General features: G+C 35.9%; 2 protein-coding genes across 6 annotated transcripts in view; one reads left to right on the forward strand and one right to left on the reverse strand.

The window, feature by feature from the left end:
• Positions 1-343: 343 nt before the first annotated feature.
• Positions 344-6,779, forward strand: LOC141904807 (uncharacterized). The gene is made up of 6 exons (XM_074793492.1): positions 344-359; positions 563-755; positions 855-882; positions 2,165-2,386; positions 2,750-2,865; positions 3,255-6,779. Exons 2-6 carry the CDS (start codon positions 585-587, stop codon positions 3,459-3,461), a joined length of 744 nt encoding a protein of 247 aa, XP_074649593.1. The 5' UTR covers positions 344-359; positions 563-584; the 3' UTR covers positions 3,462-6,779.
• Positions 6,780-8,034: 1,255 nt separating this feature from the next.
• The window catches only part of LOC141898124 (homeobox protein Meis1-like), a 109,532-nt gene continuing 99,074 nt past the window's right edge, over positions 8,035-18,492 (reverse strand). For 4 of the 5 annotated variants that reach the window (XM_074783952.1, XM_074783949.1, XM_074783951.1 and 1 more), the window contains 4 exons: positions 15,999-16,057; positions 12,864-12,884; positions 11,901-11,978; positions 8,035-11,805 (listed from right to left, as the gene is read on the reverse strand). In XM_074783952.1, coding sequence (XP_074640053.1) covers positions 11,552-11,805; positions 11,901-11,978; positions 12,864-12,884; positions 15,999-16,057 — 412 coding nt within the window. In that variant the 3' untranslated portion in view covers positions 8,035-11,551. The remainder of the gene's footprint in view (positions 11,806-11,900; positions 11,979-12,863; positions 12,885-15,998; positions 16,058-18,492) is intronic. The other variant, XM_074783950.1, reaches the window with a different exon arrangement.

The raw sequence follows: 18,492 nt of genomic DNA on the forward strand, positions 1-18,492 counted from the left end.
GGAATATGTACTTTTAGCTTTAGTTGAATAGATCCTATGGCACTTAACTATTTAAAATTATTCATTTATACATACTACCATAGATTTTAATAAATTATATATATTGATAGACATTTTAAGATTTTATGGTTGATTTAACAGGTATATTTTTTCTTGTGGAATGTCAGACAAGCATATCCTCCCATAAAGTAAGTTGACAGCATGTAACTACAGGGAACAGACCAATGAATATTTTTAAAGTTAGACTAAGTAGTCTGGCAGACGCATCAGTCTGTCGGGACATTAAAATTCAGAATTAACATTCAAACACCTGTGCTGTTCAGCTCTGTCTATTGGAGGACTTACATAGTGCATTAAAGGTAGATATGGTTTGTCAAATCTAAACTGAAATTTTGAAAGATTAAAATTACAAACATACCTCTTGATTTCTCACGTGAAAAGGTATTGTAGTACCACAGTACTGGTATCTTTTACACGCTGATGCTATTGGGATACAGGTGTGTTTAATGAATTGAAATCTGTAAAATTGTCTGCATTTATATGATATCTATATACGGTACAGGACCACATTAAAATCCACAAGGATGACTATGCTGCAAGTGGATCAATGCTATTACGAGACATTTCTTTTGGAATTAACTGTCGAAAGGAACCGTTCTGTGGAGCTATTCCCTTGTTTTTTCGAAGCCTATCATGCTCTGCAGACCGAGGCTGCAAAACATCGAAATGCAGTGAAAATTGAATACATATTCAAGGTGATTTCACGATTCCATATTTTCATTGTTTACACGTACTCCACAAGCAGTCTATGAATTGAACTTCAGTGAATATTTGCTTTCTAATGTACATTTCAGGTGACAGCTGAAGAAAAAGTTCTTGTCGGTAAGTTGCATTTTTGTACAAACTAATAGGTTCATCGAAAGGAGAAAAGTAATGGAAAAGATGATGATTTCTAAATCCTTTCATTCCCATTCCATTTGATAAAGAATTTTTTCTGATTGCAGTAATTGTGCGTGATTATGAAGATAGTTCAACCATAAAGTGACTTAAACTATGAAGTGATATTGGTTATCAGATTGTTTTCTATTGTTTAATGCTGACTAGCGTCGAGATCATAAGATCATGTGAAATTTGTCCACAATGCAACCCGGGTCACATTTACCTCTTGTCTGTGACCGTGGGCTAACCTTCATTATATGATAACACGCTTCTCTCCTAAATTGCGCTGTAGCCATTTCATTCAAATCAATCGACCGTGTGAGAAACTTATAGAAATGATAACAAAGCTTGTCCCCGGGGAGAGGCAGGCTTCTTTACGCGATAAGTTTTATCATTTTAGTCGAGCTTTTTGTGGTATAAAAGGCTGCGAATACAAATGGGTATTGGAGGGTAGCCTAATCTCAGTGTAATTCAGTCAATTGATAAGTCTAAGTTTCCGTGCAAGCTGGCGGCGGGGCTATCGATAACTGTTTGAGAAGATTGCCGAACCAAGCTACTACTAGATAAATGATATTACAATGAATAACTGGCATTTTGCTTAGTGTCACAAGATCGAGATAGATTGACTGGCAAAGAATAGAATTCTCCAGGTAATTGAACAAACACCGCAGCAGACGTTTTTGTCATATTGATATCATTTGACTGTCATTTATTTGCCATTTAGCAATTTTTCTGATGGAGAATCCATGCTTTGCGCAGGTTTTGTGTCGATCTTTTCTCGTGACTGCCTTATGAGAATAGCAATATTCTAGCAAAAAGAGTTATTATCTGGGTATCACCAAGTCACCATTTTTAGCACAAAGGAATGAGTTGAAGTATTTTTCGTATTTTCATATCACTACTCAGTTCACCCTTGGAGTAATTCAAACTAAAATATGCCATCCCTCACTCAAGTCTACTAGAGTCGACAATTCTAAAAAATAGCCCTACTTTTCATCTGAATACTGGTTCATTCAATGCTAGGTCTACAAACAAACCTTTTCTTGGTGGATGCGGCAATGTGCTGTGGCTAATAACAGAATTGCTCAGCACACGTTGGGGTCCAATTTTAAAAGTAGATCAAGAACATAGCATAGGCATCATATAAGTTTTGTTTAAATTCTGATCACTAAGAATAATCACTCTTAGATTTTAGTAAGAATTTTGTATATGTTTTCTTTTCTAGTCGTAAAAGTCTTGGAAGTCAATATTGTTGAGGCATTGATTGACGCAATAGGTCAAGCACTCCGTGGTGGCATCACATTTTCTGTGAAATGTGTGCCTCTTCGAGGATATGATGGGTTTGCCCATGATGTCCTTGGTCTCGAGCAAACTGTTGTAGAAAATGGACAACAACAATTATCTGGTGATCATCTTTACTGGTGGGAATTCAGTATAGAATTTAAAGGTATTTCTCTAACAGTGTCTATCATATGTCATAAGAAATCTTCCAGTCACTGATGATTACTGTATGTCAGTGTCCCAGCATACAGTTTCATGCGAAAGGTCAGAAAAGCTTTGTGAGGAGAAATTCTGAGATGTCTGACATAATAAAGTACTTACCATTGAATAACTACATGTAGTTATATATACAACAAACATAGTTATATGAAATTTATACAACTAGCTGTGTAACAGTGTTCAAAATGATAACTTCATGTTAACTGCGCTAGCTCTGGTTAGTGCTACCATCTACTTGTAGCTCTGGTTAGTGCTACCATCTACTTGTATGTGCTTGAACTATTATTCAATGTGTAACTCACTTTTATAGATATGTCGTTTGAAAATTTTGTGGCGAATTGGAAAGAAGAAGCTGCAGCTGAGCTGGGTCTAACATCCAGCATGGAACTGAATATGGATGTTTATAAAGTTGTAGCCGAACGAAAGGTACAAACAAGCCTTTCTAGTACTTCAAAATCAAATACCCTTAAGATAAAAATAAATTGATCGATTTGTCAAATATATTCAGTTACATTTTGACCTAATCACTATGAGCCAGTTTTTTAAATGACCCGTTGGGTTGAAATGTTACCGAATGGACAGTAGAACTCACAATTCGGATGACTAGGGACTGCCCAGATTTCTTTAAATTAAAATCTGAATTATGAATAATAGTTTACATGGTTCCAGGTTAAATCGACCAAATATTTCATCCGAATCAAATGAAAATCTGGATTGGAAAATCCAAATAGAGTTCTACTGTATAACATCTATGTACCATTTAAAAAAAAACATTTTTAAACGTTGCTGTTGAAATAAACTTTATTGAAACTTAGGTGCACTGTTTCATCAATACACCAAATCAAGAGGAACTCGACTTGATGACATTTCAACTTCCGATCATGAAATCAATGGGCAACCAAGTGCAGATACATTGCAAGTCGATCCAACATTTTAGCGACTTTCTGAATGAAAATTACTACGAAAAAACTTTGTTGAAAAGATTTTTGCATTGGTGTCATCATTTCAAAGGATCTTGGTGATCTGGCACTTTTATTTAACAATGAATTGATTGTTAGACATAAGCTGTATCGTTTAAGTAATTAGTGGTAATTATAGCCATGACTACACAATATTTGATAATCTTATAATCCCATATAGCAATGATAAATCTATTTAAACAAACAGAAATATAATAACAGGGTCATTGTCATTTTATATGCTTCGTTCGCACTGCTGAAAATAAACTGGATCCTTCGTATTTTTACTCTTGTTGCCTTTTGCTGATTGATCTTTGTTGTTTTGGAATATCAGAGATCAGCATAAGTCTAACTTGATACAGTTTCAACTAGATCAGATTGATGTACATATATTGGGGCAAATACGTATAATGTCTACCATATTTCATTTTTAATGCTCAGCCGTATGTGGCCATAACTATCAATTTTCGTACCGGTAATGAGTAATTATACAAAATTGTGGGATTTCTCGTGATTCAACCTGATTTCAAGACACTTTTTGCCAAGACTTCAATACAGTGTAAAATCGATTAAAAATCAACATTGTCTATTCAGCTGCCTATCCATTTTAGCAGTTAAAAACCTATTTCAGGTACTCCCAAAATTGACAAAAGGGTCATGGCAATTTGAAATCAAATCAGTATTACTGTAACGATAGGCCCAGTTTAGTATCCTAATAGACACATAGCAGGGCATAGGTCAGGGTAGTATAGATGAGTATCATAAATCATACTCCTATTCTAGATCATGTAATTTATCTATGTATTATTGAGAAATTTTGCCCAAGATATGGCTAAAGCTGGGGGCACACTTCTGTCAAAGCTGCCACAACAAGTCTGCTAGTGTCAAAGTCGCCTCGTGTGGGTGAAATCTTCAGGCGTACTTGACGCTTGCAGCTATGACACCAATATCTAACATGTTTGATATTTTTGTCGCAATGTGACAAGTGCGCCAAGTGTGCGCCTAATCCAGCGTCGTTGCTGCTGGTTTTAGTCGGATTGAAACGATGGATTAATTATGTGACCTACAATAATGGCAGGTGCAGTACACGAAGCCGCCTAGTTGTTGCTAGTGTGGGGGAAACAGTTTTCGACATCATTGTGGCTGATTATTGCCATGGCGGACATGTTGTGGTGGCTGTGACGCTGGTGTGCAGCCTAATGACAAAATGTAGGAAATCAGGTGTTACCCTAGAAAATTTTCACAGGGATCATTCATTTATAACGGGCATATAAAGAGGATTGGAGAGTCAGTTCAAATGTGTACTGATGTGTAAAGGGGAGAGGGTTTAAGAGGTGATTGTACGTACATGTACATACACTAAAATGTAACACCTACCAATCTCCTATTTGTTGTCCTCTAACGTCCTCTAACGAGTGATGGTGTTCATCATTGCATGATAGCTCTTCATAAAAAATGATATTTGGTTAGTGATTAGAACTGGGTTTAAGATGAAACAATACTGAACAACGACCATAGATTTGTGACTTAAATATATTTTCGGAATTGAATCCCTGAGATTCAGTAGAGAGACAGTATGTATGCAAGGCGAGGGAGTACTGAAACAAGAAAGCTAGTGCACCAGCGGGAGGGGTTTGGTAAAAAGATAGAGATTTTATGGGTACCTAATGAAAAATTTAATGTTGTAAAGGTGGCAGTGACAACAACTGACTGACAGTTTATTGATAAATTTTCCTTCGTTATTAATTTGCAAAATTCATACTGTTAGAGTGATAATCTATTTTTTACGGATTACATCATGACACGTGTGTCAGGAAATCCAAGATGACATTTGACAAGGGACAATGATCGTCACAGTCATCAATTTGCTCTCCATTAATAAACGATGAAATCATAGTCTATTGTCACTGTGCGCAAACCGTAACAGTTTCTTAAAAGATCAAATCCTAATAAATAAATGCTGTGCTTGATTAATTCACTGTTAAAAAATCTCTTTTGATTGATCATTGAAAGTTGTTGTAAAAATTAATCAAGCATAGACTTGAGTTATACGTTGAAAGATTGTCTTGGCGTATGGTCATAGTGACTTATGCTGGCATGGCTACTTGGACCTAGTAGTCCAGTTTCTATTCTCTGCAAAATGTCATGTTTTGTAAACTTTTTGGAGGTATTTTAGATTTATTGATAAGTAAGGCTTCGGATGTTTCATTAATCTGAGAATATGCTTCAAACTTAAGCCATTAATCCCGTGCCACACACAGATGATTAGCACAGTCTCAGCTGTATTAATCCTGTCCGCCGTCTGCAGAAGCATTTGTTTTGAAGGTCAGCCGCCGTCTTGGCTGTTCGATGGCAGCCAACGGGTCGTCTTAATTACAGAAAACATGAAAAGAATCTTACAAGGCTCTCGTAGTGGTTTCTAAACCTCAAAATTAATGAAGTTACCTTATTTGCATATAAAACTCATTGTTTCTAGCGCTAACAAGGTCGTTAAGAACGAAATCAGCTTTAGCTTAGTGTACTGGCATTTGTATCTTGTATACCGACAATTTGTCATATGTCATATTAACACAGATTAGAGGCGAACTGATTACCAAGCGCAGTAGATTTCTTGCTTCATCCCGACTGACTATGCTGTTGAAAACTTGAAAACATGCCATGTCGGTTTGAGGTTGTTGCAATGGCAATAGGGTGATTCTCCAGGGGGGCACCCTAATGTCATTAGTCTTCTCATAAGAAATTATACAGTGCGATTTGTCTCCATCATGTTCGGTTCCTTTTCATCCTTTGTCATTAGAACGCGAGTTTTCCTGTCGTTTGTCAATAATCAATGAAGACTTGTCACAGGGACCATTCGGAAACCCTGTCGATTGTAGATGACCAACTCCTCGTGTCAAATTTAATACCCTGGAGTTTGCGGTTTGATAAATTATCAAACCTTCCTTTCAGAGATCTCATTGTGAGTTTCCTACTCTATGATCAGTGTGATGAACCTAACCCATGCCTCAGCTGAATTTAGATTAGTTTTTCAAAAACTTTTCTGAAAATGGGATTAGCATGGAAATCATCAAGTCATTTTTCTATCCATACCCTTTCAATGTGTATTTTTTTTCCATCTGCGACAATGTCATTAAAAGTGTCACCTCAAGTCTCTCGCTAATCTACTTGATAAGTTTTGTTTAGTACAGTATTCATGCAACTGAAAATGAATACACAGGCATTTCTGAAATTCAAATTATTATATAGCTGGAATATAGCTTATTTCTGGGTGGTACGTGTTATTTCCTGTTTATTAAAAATGTATGTTTTGTGTTGGGGAAATTGTTTTACTAAGTTGCTATTTTGTAGTTATTGATGGCAATAAATAATTCTTACGTATAATACATTATTCACGATTTGATGTGATAAATAATTTTTCAGAGGTCTCCAACGAACTTTTATGGCCAGATAATGCATAGATCAAAATGATGTTCAATTTACTCCCTATAAGAACGTCTGACAATTTAAACGACACATGATTTATAATCGCAAAAAGCCTTGGGAATGGTGCTATTGTGACAATATCATTTGATTGTTGCTGTTCCAAATCTATGACCTCATTATAAATACTAGTTTTTAATGATAATAACAGTTGGGTAACAAGACAAATACTGTTTTAAACGTGACTATTTGATGTGCCTAAACTAAAACTATACATCTACAATGTATTCATTTTAGCAAAAATGAATGAAGAAATTCACGGTACTTCTTAGTTCATCGTGTATATACTTGATAAAGGCTGTGTTCAATATCGAATATACATTTTGTATCATATTTTCATTCTTTTGTACTTTATATTTTGAAATTCACCGATTATCTGGTTATTGATAGTTTAGGTTACCTTCTCCATGATCGCAGATGTCTAATGAAGATGGGTGTGAAAAGTCCTATTACAATGCCGAACTTCAGGAGACCAGAAAATATGTTAGTTATAACTGGTACAGTTGAACCGCACTATAACTTCACAGGACCAGAAAATATAATCGTTATATCCAGTATGAAATTAATCAAATTGTCTTACTTGGGATGAATTTCTATATTTGTTTTATATGATGAATGTCGTATCTGAATTTGTTATAACGAGCACTGTAGTTTGTTAGATATGGGGTGAAATTAATCAAAGTCTTGATGAAATTCTAGATTTGTTATCAGTTGGTGATAACAAGGTTTCTGCTCTTTAATATCTTGGGAAGAAAGATCAACAGGGGCAGATGCCCGTTGTCTAAACAGTCGTTTTGGTTTAGAGGGCACTTAATAAAAAATACTACAACTCCAGCATCCCCGGAGGATGTGGTTGAAGGCCACATAATGAGACGTGATGCCCCTCATGCTAGAGTCCAAATGGCCTGTGTTACTTTGTGATGTAGGCCAGGGAGGCAATTTTTTTTTCATTTCCTATGCCTAGATGCAATTTGATTTTTCTCCTACAACTTCAATTGGTCATCAAACTGGAGAGAGTCAGTTTCAATACGCACTAAGAACAGCTCCTTCGAATGCTGAAATGTTGCAATATATAAAAAAAGAGACCACCATCTCTAGTTGGTTTAGATATCAATTAAGTCGCCAACATAAGACAAAACCTCATTTTAAATGACTGAACAACAGTTATTTTTATTCTCATTTAGTACAGTAGTAATTTACAATCTGATGAATCTGGTTTTACAGCTCTGTGGAACCACTTCAGAAATCTAATATTTTCTCTAATAAAACATTTTTATTTAGACTATGATACAATATGTCACTGATCAGCAGTGTCTTTTTAAATATAACAGCGCCCTCTGCAGGCCTACGCAAGTAGATCCATCAAATCTATCTCGATGGTGCATCCATTGAACTGGAATTGTAAGATAAGTTTCTTCCATTTTGGGAGAAAATCATCGGTTACATTCTGAATTGGATGCAAGTTTATTTGAACCAGTTTTCAATTCACTCTGAATGCAAATGAAATGAGTTTTTCAGAGCCAGTTGATAATTACAAAAATACAACAATACTCTGACTTCATAACAAAGTCTTAGTAGTCGGAATACTAGTATAAACAATATACACCGATCATAGGATTTGTCATACAAATAACCAATAATGAATAGCTTTTCATCATTATGCTATTCATTTAACTGACTCTGGTTTACCTTCGCACACGAATGAAAAACATCTCGACTCACAGAAAAGTTAGTAAGTAGTGTGAAGAGAAATACCGTAAAATGATATCTTTATGGCGCGACCATAACATACAAAAATTCACTTTTTTGCCATGTCACTAAAATAATACTTTGTATCAAAATGCTACGAAGTGTTCCTTTTCGAAAAGTTAAGCATATCGTACGAGGGAACGAATATAAATGAAATCTTCAATTACAGTTCTGGATAAGGATTTTTCAATTATCTAGACACCTCTCTATCATTTGCTCCCATACAACTAATTTTACTCTGAACAAAAATTTTGTAATAACTCGTCAATATTCATTAGATGGGATTACAGATTGAACAAACTGAATTAATGTTGCTCAAAATTGCCACTATTTTTTGCAGACCAATTGTAATCATCAATATCTGTGTTTATCTAATCTCGTGATGGCTCAAGCGAAGGTGAAACTTCTTCTCGGAATTCAACGGGAGTAGATATGACACGCATGTAACATGCACAAAAAATACTGAGTTGACAACAAGAAACACCCACCATTTGCCGGTTCAGTGACTAATCACAGATCCCTTCTTCATAAACGTTAAAAATAAAATCTTATGTATATTACACGTTATCATTTTTTTACCAATATTATCATTATTATAGCTAATACTGAATATATATTAATCTATGCAGCCGAGTGAACTCGAACTGCGCACAAAATAAATTAGTATTATTCATTTTTTGTGTTGGGAATGATGCTTCGATGACCATTTCTCAGAACAAACTCTTATGTACATTCATTATTGTACATGTGATGGGTGTCCACGGACAGTCCATCCAATTAAGTAAATATGTCGATGATGAGGTAATTATACGAAATAAGGTCCCAGAGATTTGTCAACCATCTGCGTGCGCACACAGAAATGACATGATGTGGCCCCACTTGGAGATTACCCATGTACCTTAAACAATAGCAGATCATTTTTGTACACAAAGTGGAGACACATGCAGATGCGTGGTGGAGATAACTTCTTTTAAGGACCAAAATGTCATGAATTTTATTTACTTATATTATTCCATTCTTTAAACAAAAAAATTTACTAGATCGCAATCTATTTTCATAGAGCAGATGTAGAAAATAAATTCACCTGACCCAAGTGTGTATTTTCCCCTTTAAGATCAGAACCAGTTTCAAGGTTGGCATCATAATATCAATTATATGTATGATCCAACTGACTACGGCTGGTTTTGGTTTTCAAACCATGGGTAGGTACATTTAGGTACATCATAAATTGAAAAATTTCATACATAAAATGCATACCCTAGATTTTGTATTCAGTTACCAGCATATATTTACAAGATTATATAATCTATGAATGAAGAAATGACAAAATTTCGCCTGCCAAATATCCAAGCATTGTCGATATACATTACAATCAGTACGCTAATGTCCATGTGAAAGTCAGTTTTAAATCTTGAAGATATTACCTAATCACAATGCCCAGTCACAATACAGGCTGCATTGAAACAATCCATGGACTGAAAAGGTTCCATAAAATTTGATAAGAATCCTGTGTAGACAAAGCTATATTATGAATAAAATCATTTAAAAATCTCAAATAATGCCACTAATTTGTGTTGTCGGGGTATGCCAAAAAAGGATGTATTTAATCGAAAGTATTTTCGACAAGCGACCATTAAAATGAGTACTAAAAATATATCTTTTTTCATTCATTTTGATTATAAAAGCACACTTGATATTACAAACATAAAACGCTATATGCTATTTTGAAAATCATAGAGACCAGGAGGCTGTTTTACATCGTATCCATTCATCATTAAAATTTGCCCAATAAATAAATACCAGATCACACAAATGATTTCACAATTAAAAGGTAATCGTAGTTACTGAGTTATATTTATCTATACACCATTCCAGAGACAATATAAAAAGTGAGCAACGCAAAGAAAGTGAAAATGAGCAAGTAATTATCAGTTTTTTGCCTCCTATTGACAAAATAAAATCAAACTCCCATCACTCGTACACAGAAATAATAATAAAGTACCGGTACATAATAATATGCAATATTAAATGAGTTTTTTCTCTAGTTGGCACTTGAATATCTAATTATCAGACATCAGCAAACTTTTTTAAAATGGTGTTGTTTAATTAAGGTTTAAAGGCATAGATTCTAACATTTATTCTGCGATGAGAACCACCCAAATGAAAATTGCTGACAACTGACTGCCTTTTAGGCAATATTTTCAATATAGATCTATAAAATATAAAAGAATCGTAACCCTGTAATCCTTGTTTATGACGCAGAATGAAATTTTTTCACGATATTCATCGTCTCTTAAGAAAAAATCACACTTCCTGGTATATTATTCAATTCCAGAATCTTCAAATCCATGTTGGCTAGAACTGTTTAAAAAGTCGAGCACATTTAATGTGCTGTTTAGATAAAACAGAGGGGTCATAAACAAACTAAGCGCATATGCACAGCTTTAGGGGTATTGAGGGTAAACAGGGGCCAAACTGAATTGCTACTGCTGGGGTATAGTTAAGGGCTGTACTCCAATATACTGTCACAAAATTGAGTAGTCCATGACAGTTATATGTACCGCACACAACCTAGCTTTTTCCTGCTTGCAAAATATACATATACAAGGCCTAAGGTTTATTTTACACACTCCATTGACTAGGATTTTTATGTCATTCGTCAGTTACAACCTACATCTCTTGTCGACAGTGACGACATGGTCATTCAGTTAAGTTGAGACTTTCCTCTGGGAGTTCAATCCCACATTTGCAGTCATTCCTCGCCAGAATCAGATCCGAGGGATATTCCACTCATGTTACATGTTTCGTATCCACACTACTAGCTGACTGAAGCCACTACAATGCCCACTTTGACATCAGTGGCATTGAATTTGTTGTTGTTGATTTTTATAGTTATTGCTTAGTTGCCTATACATTTTTTGTCATTAGCCGGCGTGAATATCTTGTAAAGACTGTCCCATTGTATCTACACCGTGGTGTAAGGGTGGGCTTTGGGTGGACTGGAGACCCATATGTCCATGATGCCCCATGTGGCCACCGTGGGCCATCATCATATGGTGCGGATGCCCCGGGATGAGCATGGCTTGTGAGTGTACAGGTGGACGTAGTTGCTGCATCTGAGAATAGGAATTTGTGGGTGGAGCACCATACATTTCAGCACCTGGCATACCTTGTAACCCTAAAAAGTAATATATGGATATTAGAATTAAAATTTCAAATCACTTACAATCCTTATAATTACAAGTAGAATAGAGTGAAATCTACGACCCTTACCTGGTGGCCTCATATGAGGTGGCATTTGGTTGTTATCCATATACCCCATACCACCATCAGGACTATATGCTCCAGGTCCTGTAAGATAAAAAATAGAAATATTTGATAAGTAAAGAAGTATTTTGCACAATATCAGTCAACTTAACCATGAAATATATTATAAAATATGTCCTTCAAGGCAAACAATGTTTTAAAGTTCATTTTCATTCGAAATACATTTTGTTTATTGATATCCTGTTTAGATTCTTTCAAAAAGGTGACAAAATTTGAACAAAAATGTTAGTGATATTGAAAGCATATCATCAGAGATTCAATATAGACTGACTATACTACATGCAGCACATTTCTGCATTGTATTTCACCATTGATTTTATAGCTAATTTGAATGTACCAGCAATGCAAAAAACTACCACCTTCAACCTTTTTGGACAACGTTATAGCTAATAAAATTTGGAAAAACATTTTCCTCGATCAGTTCCATGGCAGTATTATACAATTCTTAAATTCAGCTCCTCATTGCACAGGGAATTTTCATCAACAAATCGGTCTTTTATGGGTTAGAAAGAAAATATACTGTGTTACACCTTGGAGTAATCATCTTATTACTCCAAGGTTACACAAATGGCTAGCAGACTTAGATTTTAGATCAATAAGCAAATCTTTCAGAATAGACTCAAGTAGTGCGAAAGATCAGAAGCATCCAAGAAATATGCATTGAGCTATATATCAATTTCTACGACTTCATTTATCCAAATCATTAAGCAGATTAATCACTCTAAAGTTATCAGTTGTTAATGCACAAATCACATAAGACGCATTTATTTTTTTCAAAAAAATGTTATACTATTCAACACTGTCTAGTAGAAATAGTAGTAGTAACAGTAGTAGTAGTAGTAGTGGTAGTAGTACTAATGGTAGTAGTAGTAGTAGTAGCAGCAGTATTCACAATTAGAAAATAGTCACCTGGGAACTGCGAATTGGCGACTGAAATAAAAACAATGAAGAAAAACCTAAGCATTCTGTGCTGACTACACTTTCCGAGATTTTCAAAATGGAACATAAAACAATAAGACATTATTAACGATTCTCTATCTAAAGTTAGCGATGGATTAATGAATTCGATTCACTTTTAATTGCTTTCATGTTTTTGTGCGACTTTTTGTTTATTCTAACAACACCCGTTCAGCGAAGATGCTACTACTTTGAAAATATGGTGCACACTGAAATAATCCACTTGATCTGAAATCCGTCTGGGGGTATTGGTGATGCGGTGATTGCTTGCGATTGTGCGCGATATTCTTTTTCAATTATGTCCTAGTCATCTGGATTAAGATGCTTTCGAAATCATGTTTGACCCTTAAAACGAGAAACCCATTCGAGAAACTAAGACTACGTTGAATGACTCGGAAAGCATAGATGAATGTTTTAAGCTGAGCTGAACGTTATGCATGGATAATTGACTTTTGGGCCGGGAGCGAGTTTTTGAGCGTCAGCTGGAGAAGCCTCATATCAGATCATTGCTAAAACAATGCGGTGAACACGGGCTAGAGGACCTGACATTTATTGTTACTGTGTGTCTGAAGCATGTGTCTGTATCTGAACAAAAGGAAGAACAATTCAAACGATTTGACACTGATGAAGAAAATCGATAGTTCCTTAATGAAACACACACCACAGTGAATATAACTTAAACAGATATTTACTAGTACAGTGCACACAATTATGCCACTCTAATAGAGTAATTACGATATCCAGCAACTTTGTCAATTCCTGCTGATGCCGGAGCAAAACACAGGACATGTGCAAGTGGCAGGTCTCCCACAGGTGCACGTGATGAGCAATTGAATTGACGGAGATACAGAATCCGTGATTCTGGCACGGCTGCATGGCTATATCGAACAGCTTATTAGCTCGAAAGCTTCAACCCCAAAGCGTTATCCTCCTTATTAGAAGCGAATGCGGGGACACACGTATCAGGTTACAACAATTAAATCCAACATCGCCAAGTTATTGCAGCTGAAGCGTGCAAGAAACTGACAACTCCCGGTTCAAAACTGAAATGGACGCAACGAGATCGGGCCAATTTTGATCAAAGGCATGACATACGTATAAACTAATTTCCAGTTCTAGTAATATCCTTTGAAGCGTCTTAAAGCATGCATCGCGGAGAAGGCAGTTTTTTGGCTCAAGGCCTAGAATATGATACGTTGGCCATAAACACCCATTTTCGTTTACTTCCCCATTTAAAATCCTACTGCCCTGTAATTTAAACATATCCCGCTGATATTATTTTCCAACGAACAATACCCATTCACTGTGTTAAAAAAATCAGTGCCCTGATTATAAAGAGAAGTTTTGAAGATTAGCCGCCGGGGCCCAACAGACTGATGTCGATCATATGCGACTTGAATCCTGTTCATAACACTTAACTTCAGTTTTTATGCAAAAGCGAAAATGCATGCTAAATTCAATCTGCCGACAACACGAGGGCAATCCGTGGAAATATTGGGCCGGTCACATTTTGACAGATCTTAACAAAATTAAAATGGAATTTTCTCAGCTAGATGAAAATGACCTATTATTGGTGCAGCTGGTGGAGTATAGCCATATTGAATTAGCAGTAATTTGGTAAAAGCTTCAGACTTTGCGCAGCAATGAACACCTATCACAATGACTGTTTTGTCCCGAGGTGTCGGCTTCATTATGAAAATCACTGGATAAATTTTAAAACAGAAAATCAGTTTGTCACTCATTTGACAGTTATATGAATTCATTCTACCCAAACTTTTGACGCCGACTCTTACTGGTGATAACAAAGAAGTTTGTGTAGCGGCGAACAAAATTTAATGAAAAACTGACAAACTCATGAAGAAATTCGACGCTTGCTTATGAATTTTTCATCAACGCATAAATTGCTATCTTGTTATAAACGACTTTTGTAAGAGTAGACATACAAATATGAATACAACATATTTCAGATCTTAAATGAGTTGGAAAAGCCGAGACGATATGTTTTTAGATTTTTAGATTGGAATCTTCAATAACAACCGTGAGGATTTAACTTTTTGAAACTACCGGTATAAACTGAGATATGAAGCGGTTAGAGCTGTGAGGCAAAGTACTGCATATTAGGTCTTCATATTTTCAATCAAGGTTTTAACGTATGGAAACGTATGAACAGCCTTTTCAAATGCAATAAACGCCTAATTCCCCCCCCCCCCCCCCGAAAAAAAGCGACAAAATTTATGCTAATTTGGAACAACTTGTATTGTAATAGAACATGTTGTTACAGAAGTCATAGTCGATCTGTCCCAACTGATAACAAGTTCCATGACAATGCATGCTTGATGGATCGCACTATTATTCAAATGAACCAATCACTGATAAACACAAAACATCGATTCGTGAAATTCAATTTTACCACGCCGCAATTCGATCAAACCCTTCAATGATATTTTGGACCACCGACCAAATCAGGCATAATGATAAATCACTTCTGTCCAAAACCGCTTCAAATTTGGGGGTCTGTTTAATAAAATCCAATCTCACAAACCCACATTACACTTGGCATTGATTGATTGATCGCAGTCAGACAAACGTAATTGAACAGAGAGAAAATGGAAAGTTTTGATTTCTATCAGTGGTCTGGTTTAATGTTCGACAAAGAACCCGGCAAAATCAATGCTCAAAACATGTATTGGTAATTGCCATTCTTAATGATTTCATACACAATTAAAATCTGCAATTTTTTCCATGGTAGTTTTTTCCCATGGAGATAATGATATAAGACATGATAACTCAGGTTGTCAATAGAGAAATCCATAAATCTAAAAATACCGAGAATTCTTCTGGTTTTCATAAAAATCCACAAATATAAAAAACCGAGAATTCTTCTGATTTTCATAGATAAAATGTAACCATATGGCTCATTTCAAAAGTTTCTCATTGTCAACGTGGTAGTTATTCATCATTCTAGTTTAAGTATTTCAGCCTATGGAGATACTCAACCTATGAAACCGCTCCAGTTGTCTTGTTCTCTTAGACAACTGGTTGAATGATGCTTTCCCAAGGGAAAGTTTTTCAACAGGAAATACTTGCCTGCACGATTTGACTGGTCTATCATTGGTTGCACTATTCGTCTCCGAGCGTTAATGAACCTGCAAAGAGGAGGAAAAAATACGGGGTTTTATTCACAAGTTCTTATCGTCTGCTTCAAAGTAAGGAAGTAGCGTAACAGCAATTAAACCGAGTATCAGCTTGTTGTGGCATCTGAAAAATGGCTGAGTGAAACAGCCAGTACGTTACTTGTCAAAAATAACAATACTTGTCAACTTTAGGGTGAAGTTACCCCTCCTAATTAAATAGATTAGAAATCCTGCCACTAGTTATCGCGGCATTTTCGTCAACTATGATAAATTTATGGATCACACACAGCTCTCGCTACTGATAGCGTTCTCTAGAATTTGACACTAAAAGGAAATAACTGCACCTAATTTCGGTGAATGCTAGCCGTAATGAGGTTGTTATCTGCTCTCTTAAAATTCATATATGCAAATGACGCATGGGGGCACCATTTCTTGCCGTGACGATTTGAAGAAAACCACCAGGAAACAAGATTGCGGTTTACCGAACTTGTCTGAAAAGACTTGCAGCAGGTCGTGAATAGGTTACGATACAATGAGGATGATAGCGTGGCTGCCATAATGGCCCTAATGTTATGCGCCTAATCATGATGGGGCCATCAATTTCACCTAATAGGCTGGAAAATGACTACCTGCACACATCAAACAAACTGATCGAGCAAATTGATAGACTTGCACACGATTTATAATACCTGATTTTTCACCCCAGCCGTCATTGTTTTCTTTTTTACGCAACGCTAATGAATGGAACTGATGACCGAGCACTCGAGAACGAATCGTAATCTATAGCTTCTTAAATCAGAAATTAGTGATTCCGAGTTTCCATCATTGATTCCGATACTTGCAATCAAATCTGATTAACTTTATCAAACTAATAGGATGTTAGAAAAAGGTATAGATGTAAGTTAATTGATGAGAAAAATGAATGAAATTTTCTTCGGATAGAGATTTTGATCACTCTTGATAGTGCTGCCACCTGTGAGTAAAAATCCCCGATACATCTGTGCTGTACACTACGACACAGCCCTGTCAAATCTGACATCACCCTGTCAAAAGCTCGACAGTTCCCAACGCCCAGAATGACAAATCTTGAAATGGTTTACATATGTTGCATGACAGTTTTGGACAAGCTTTGAAGTAATGGTGAAAGTTGAAACATGATGGCAAAGGCTACATTGATCATCGCAGTATGGTTTAGATAATTTATATATCTGCCAGTGAAATATAGGTGCATTTATATATCAGCAGATACTACATGGATTTGGCAGACTTTAAAGCCAAACTGATAAATAAATATGTATCAGTTTCATTCCCTTGATACGGATGCACTGCGCTGAAGAATGAAATCTCAATAGAAATCGTTTGAACTAATTATTATCTGCTTTCTTTAAAAAAGCAGGAGATTAACACACATTACAGCACTACAGGTTGTCTGAAAAATGAAAATATGTTCGTTTCTGTACTATATCCAATGATTTTAGCATATCAAATCTGAGCATTACCAGGAATATACAGTGCATGAAGGGTGTTTATCAATCGCCCTTTTCTCATACGCTATATATACATAGGATCTTAACAAACAGTAGAAAACACAAAACGGCAGCAATGTGGGTCTTTAGACAAGAAGTCTTATTTATTTTGAATGTTTAGTAGTGGGATTGAGTGTTTACTTCAGATATCTACCTAGCGAAAAGACCACATCATAAATGTTTAAAACAGGAATATAACAAATGAGCTTGTGATTCAGTAAACAGTGAAATCTGGTTTTTGTACAAATTTCCTATATATAGTTGATCTATTGAAGTTAAATGTACTACCCTCTTGGTGGTCAGAACCCTTTTTTCTGGTCTTCAAGAAAAGACAAGTTTTTGAACATTTATTAAGTCCCCGCCAACAAACATCCAACAATTTATGTCAATAGGACAAAATTATTTCCTGCCTTTTAGACTGTGGCAAAAGCTGAAGGGCAAATACCAGTCCAAGACATTGGTAAAGTACTTTCACTTGCTCTGACACAAGGCCGCTATCTTCCACAGAAGAAGCGGCTACATTAAAAACAGTTTTCAAAAGTGCCATATTTCAAAACTTCCACCGCATCCACCAGATATGCCCTGATGATACCTCCTCTTTTTCATAGAAATTTCAGAAATGGTGGGGAATCTCAGCGTGAAAGGATGATAGTCCTTATCGGAACTCTGCAGCGAAACTATCCTCACGTATATTTAGAAGAGAAACTATCTTCGTGTATATTTAGAAGAGTTGCTTGATAAAAGTGCTTTCAAACAGGTGTTTATGAGAACATGTATATAAACACTGGAGGCAACAAATCAACTAAAGTTGTTTAGAAGGCACCGGTGACTTTGTTAAACATCTTCTAGCGTGCCAATTCTGTTTTATGCTGAAGGAGTCTTTGAGAAACAATGTACCAATTAAAAGAGTAACAGAACAAC

Source organism: Tubulanus polymorphus, chromosome 1, assembly GCF_964204645.1.
Source record: "Tubulanus polymorphus chromosome 1, tnTubPoly1.2, whole genome shotgun sequence".
In the NCBI taxonomy this organism is placed as follows: domain Eukaryota; kingdom Metazoa; phylum Nemertea; class Palaeonemertea; order Tubulaniformes; family Tubulanidae; genus Tubulanus; species Tubulanus polymorphus.

Excerpts from the sequence above, each read along its gene's own strand:
- LOC141904807 (XM_074793492.1), top strand. The coding sequence starts at position 585 with ATGACTATGCTGCAAGTGGATCAATGCTATTACGAGACATTTCTTTTG. Across the intron at positions 2,387-2,749 it reads ATTCAGTATAGAATTTAAAG|ATATGTCGTTTGAAAATTTT; the intron begins GTATTTCTCTAA and ends TCACTTTTATAG. Across the intron at positions 2,866-3,254 it reads AAGTTGTAGCCGAACGAAAG|GTGCACTGTTTCATCAATAC; the intron begins GTACAAACAAGC and ends ATTGAAACTTAG.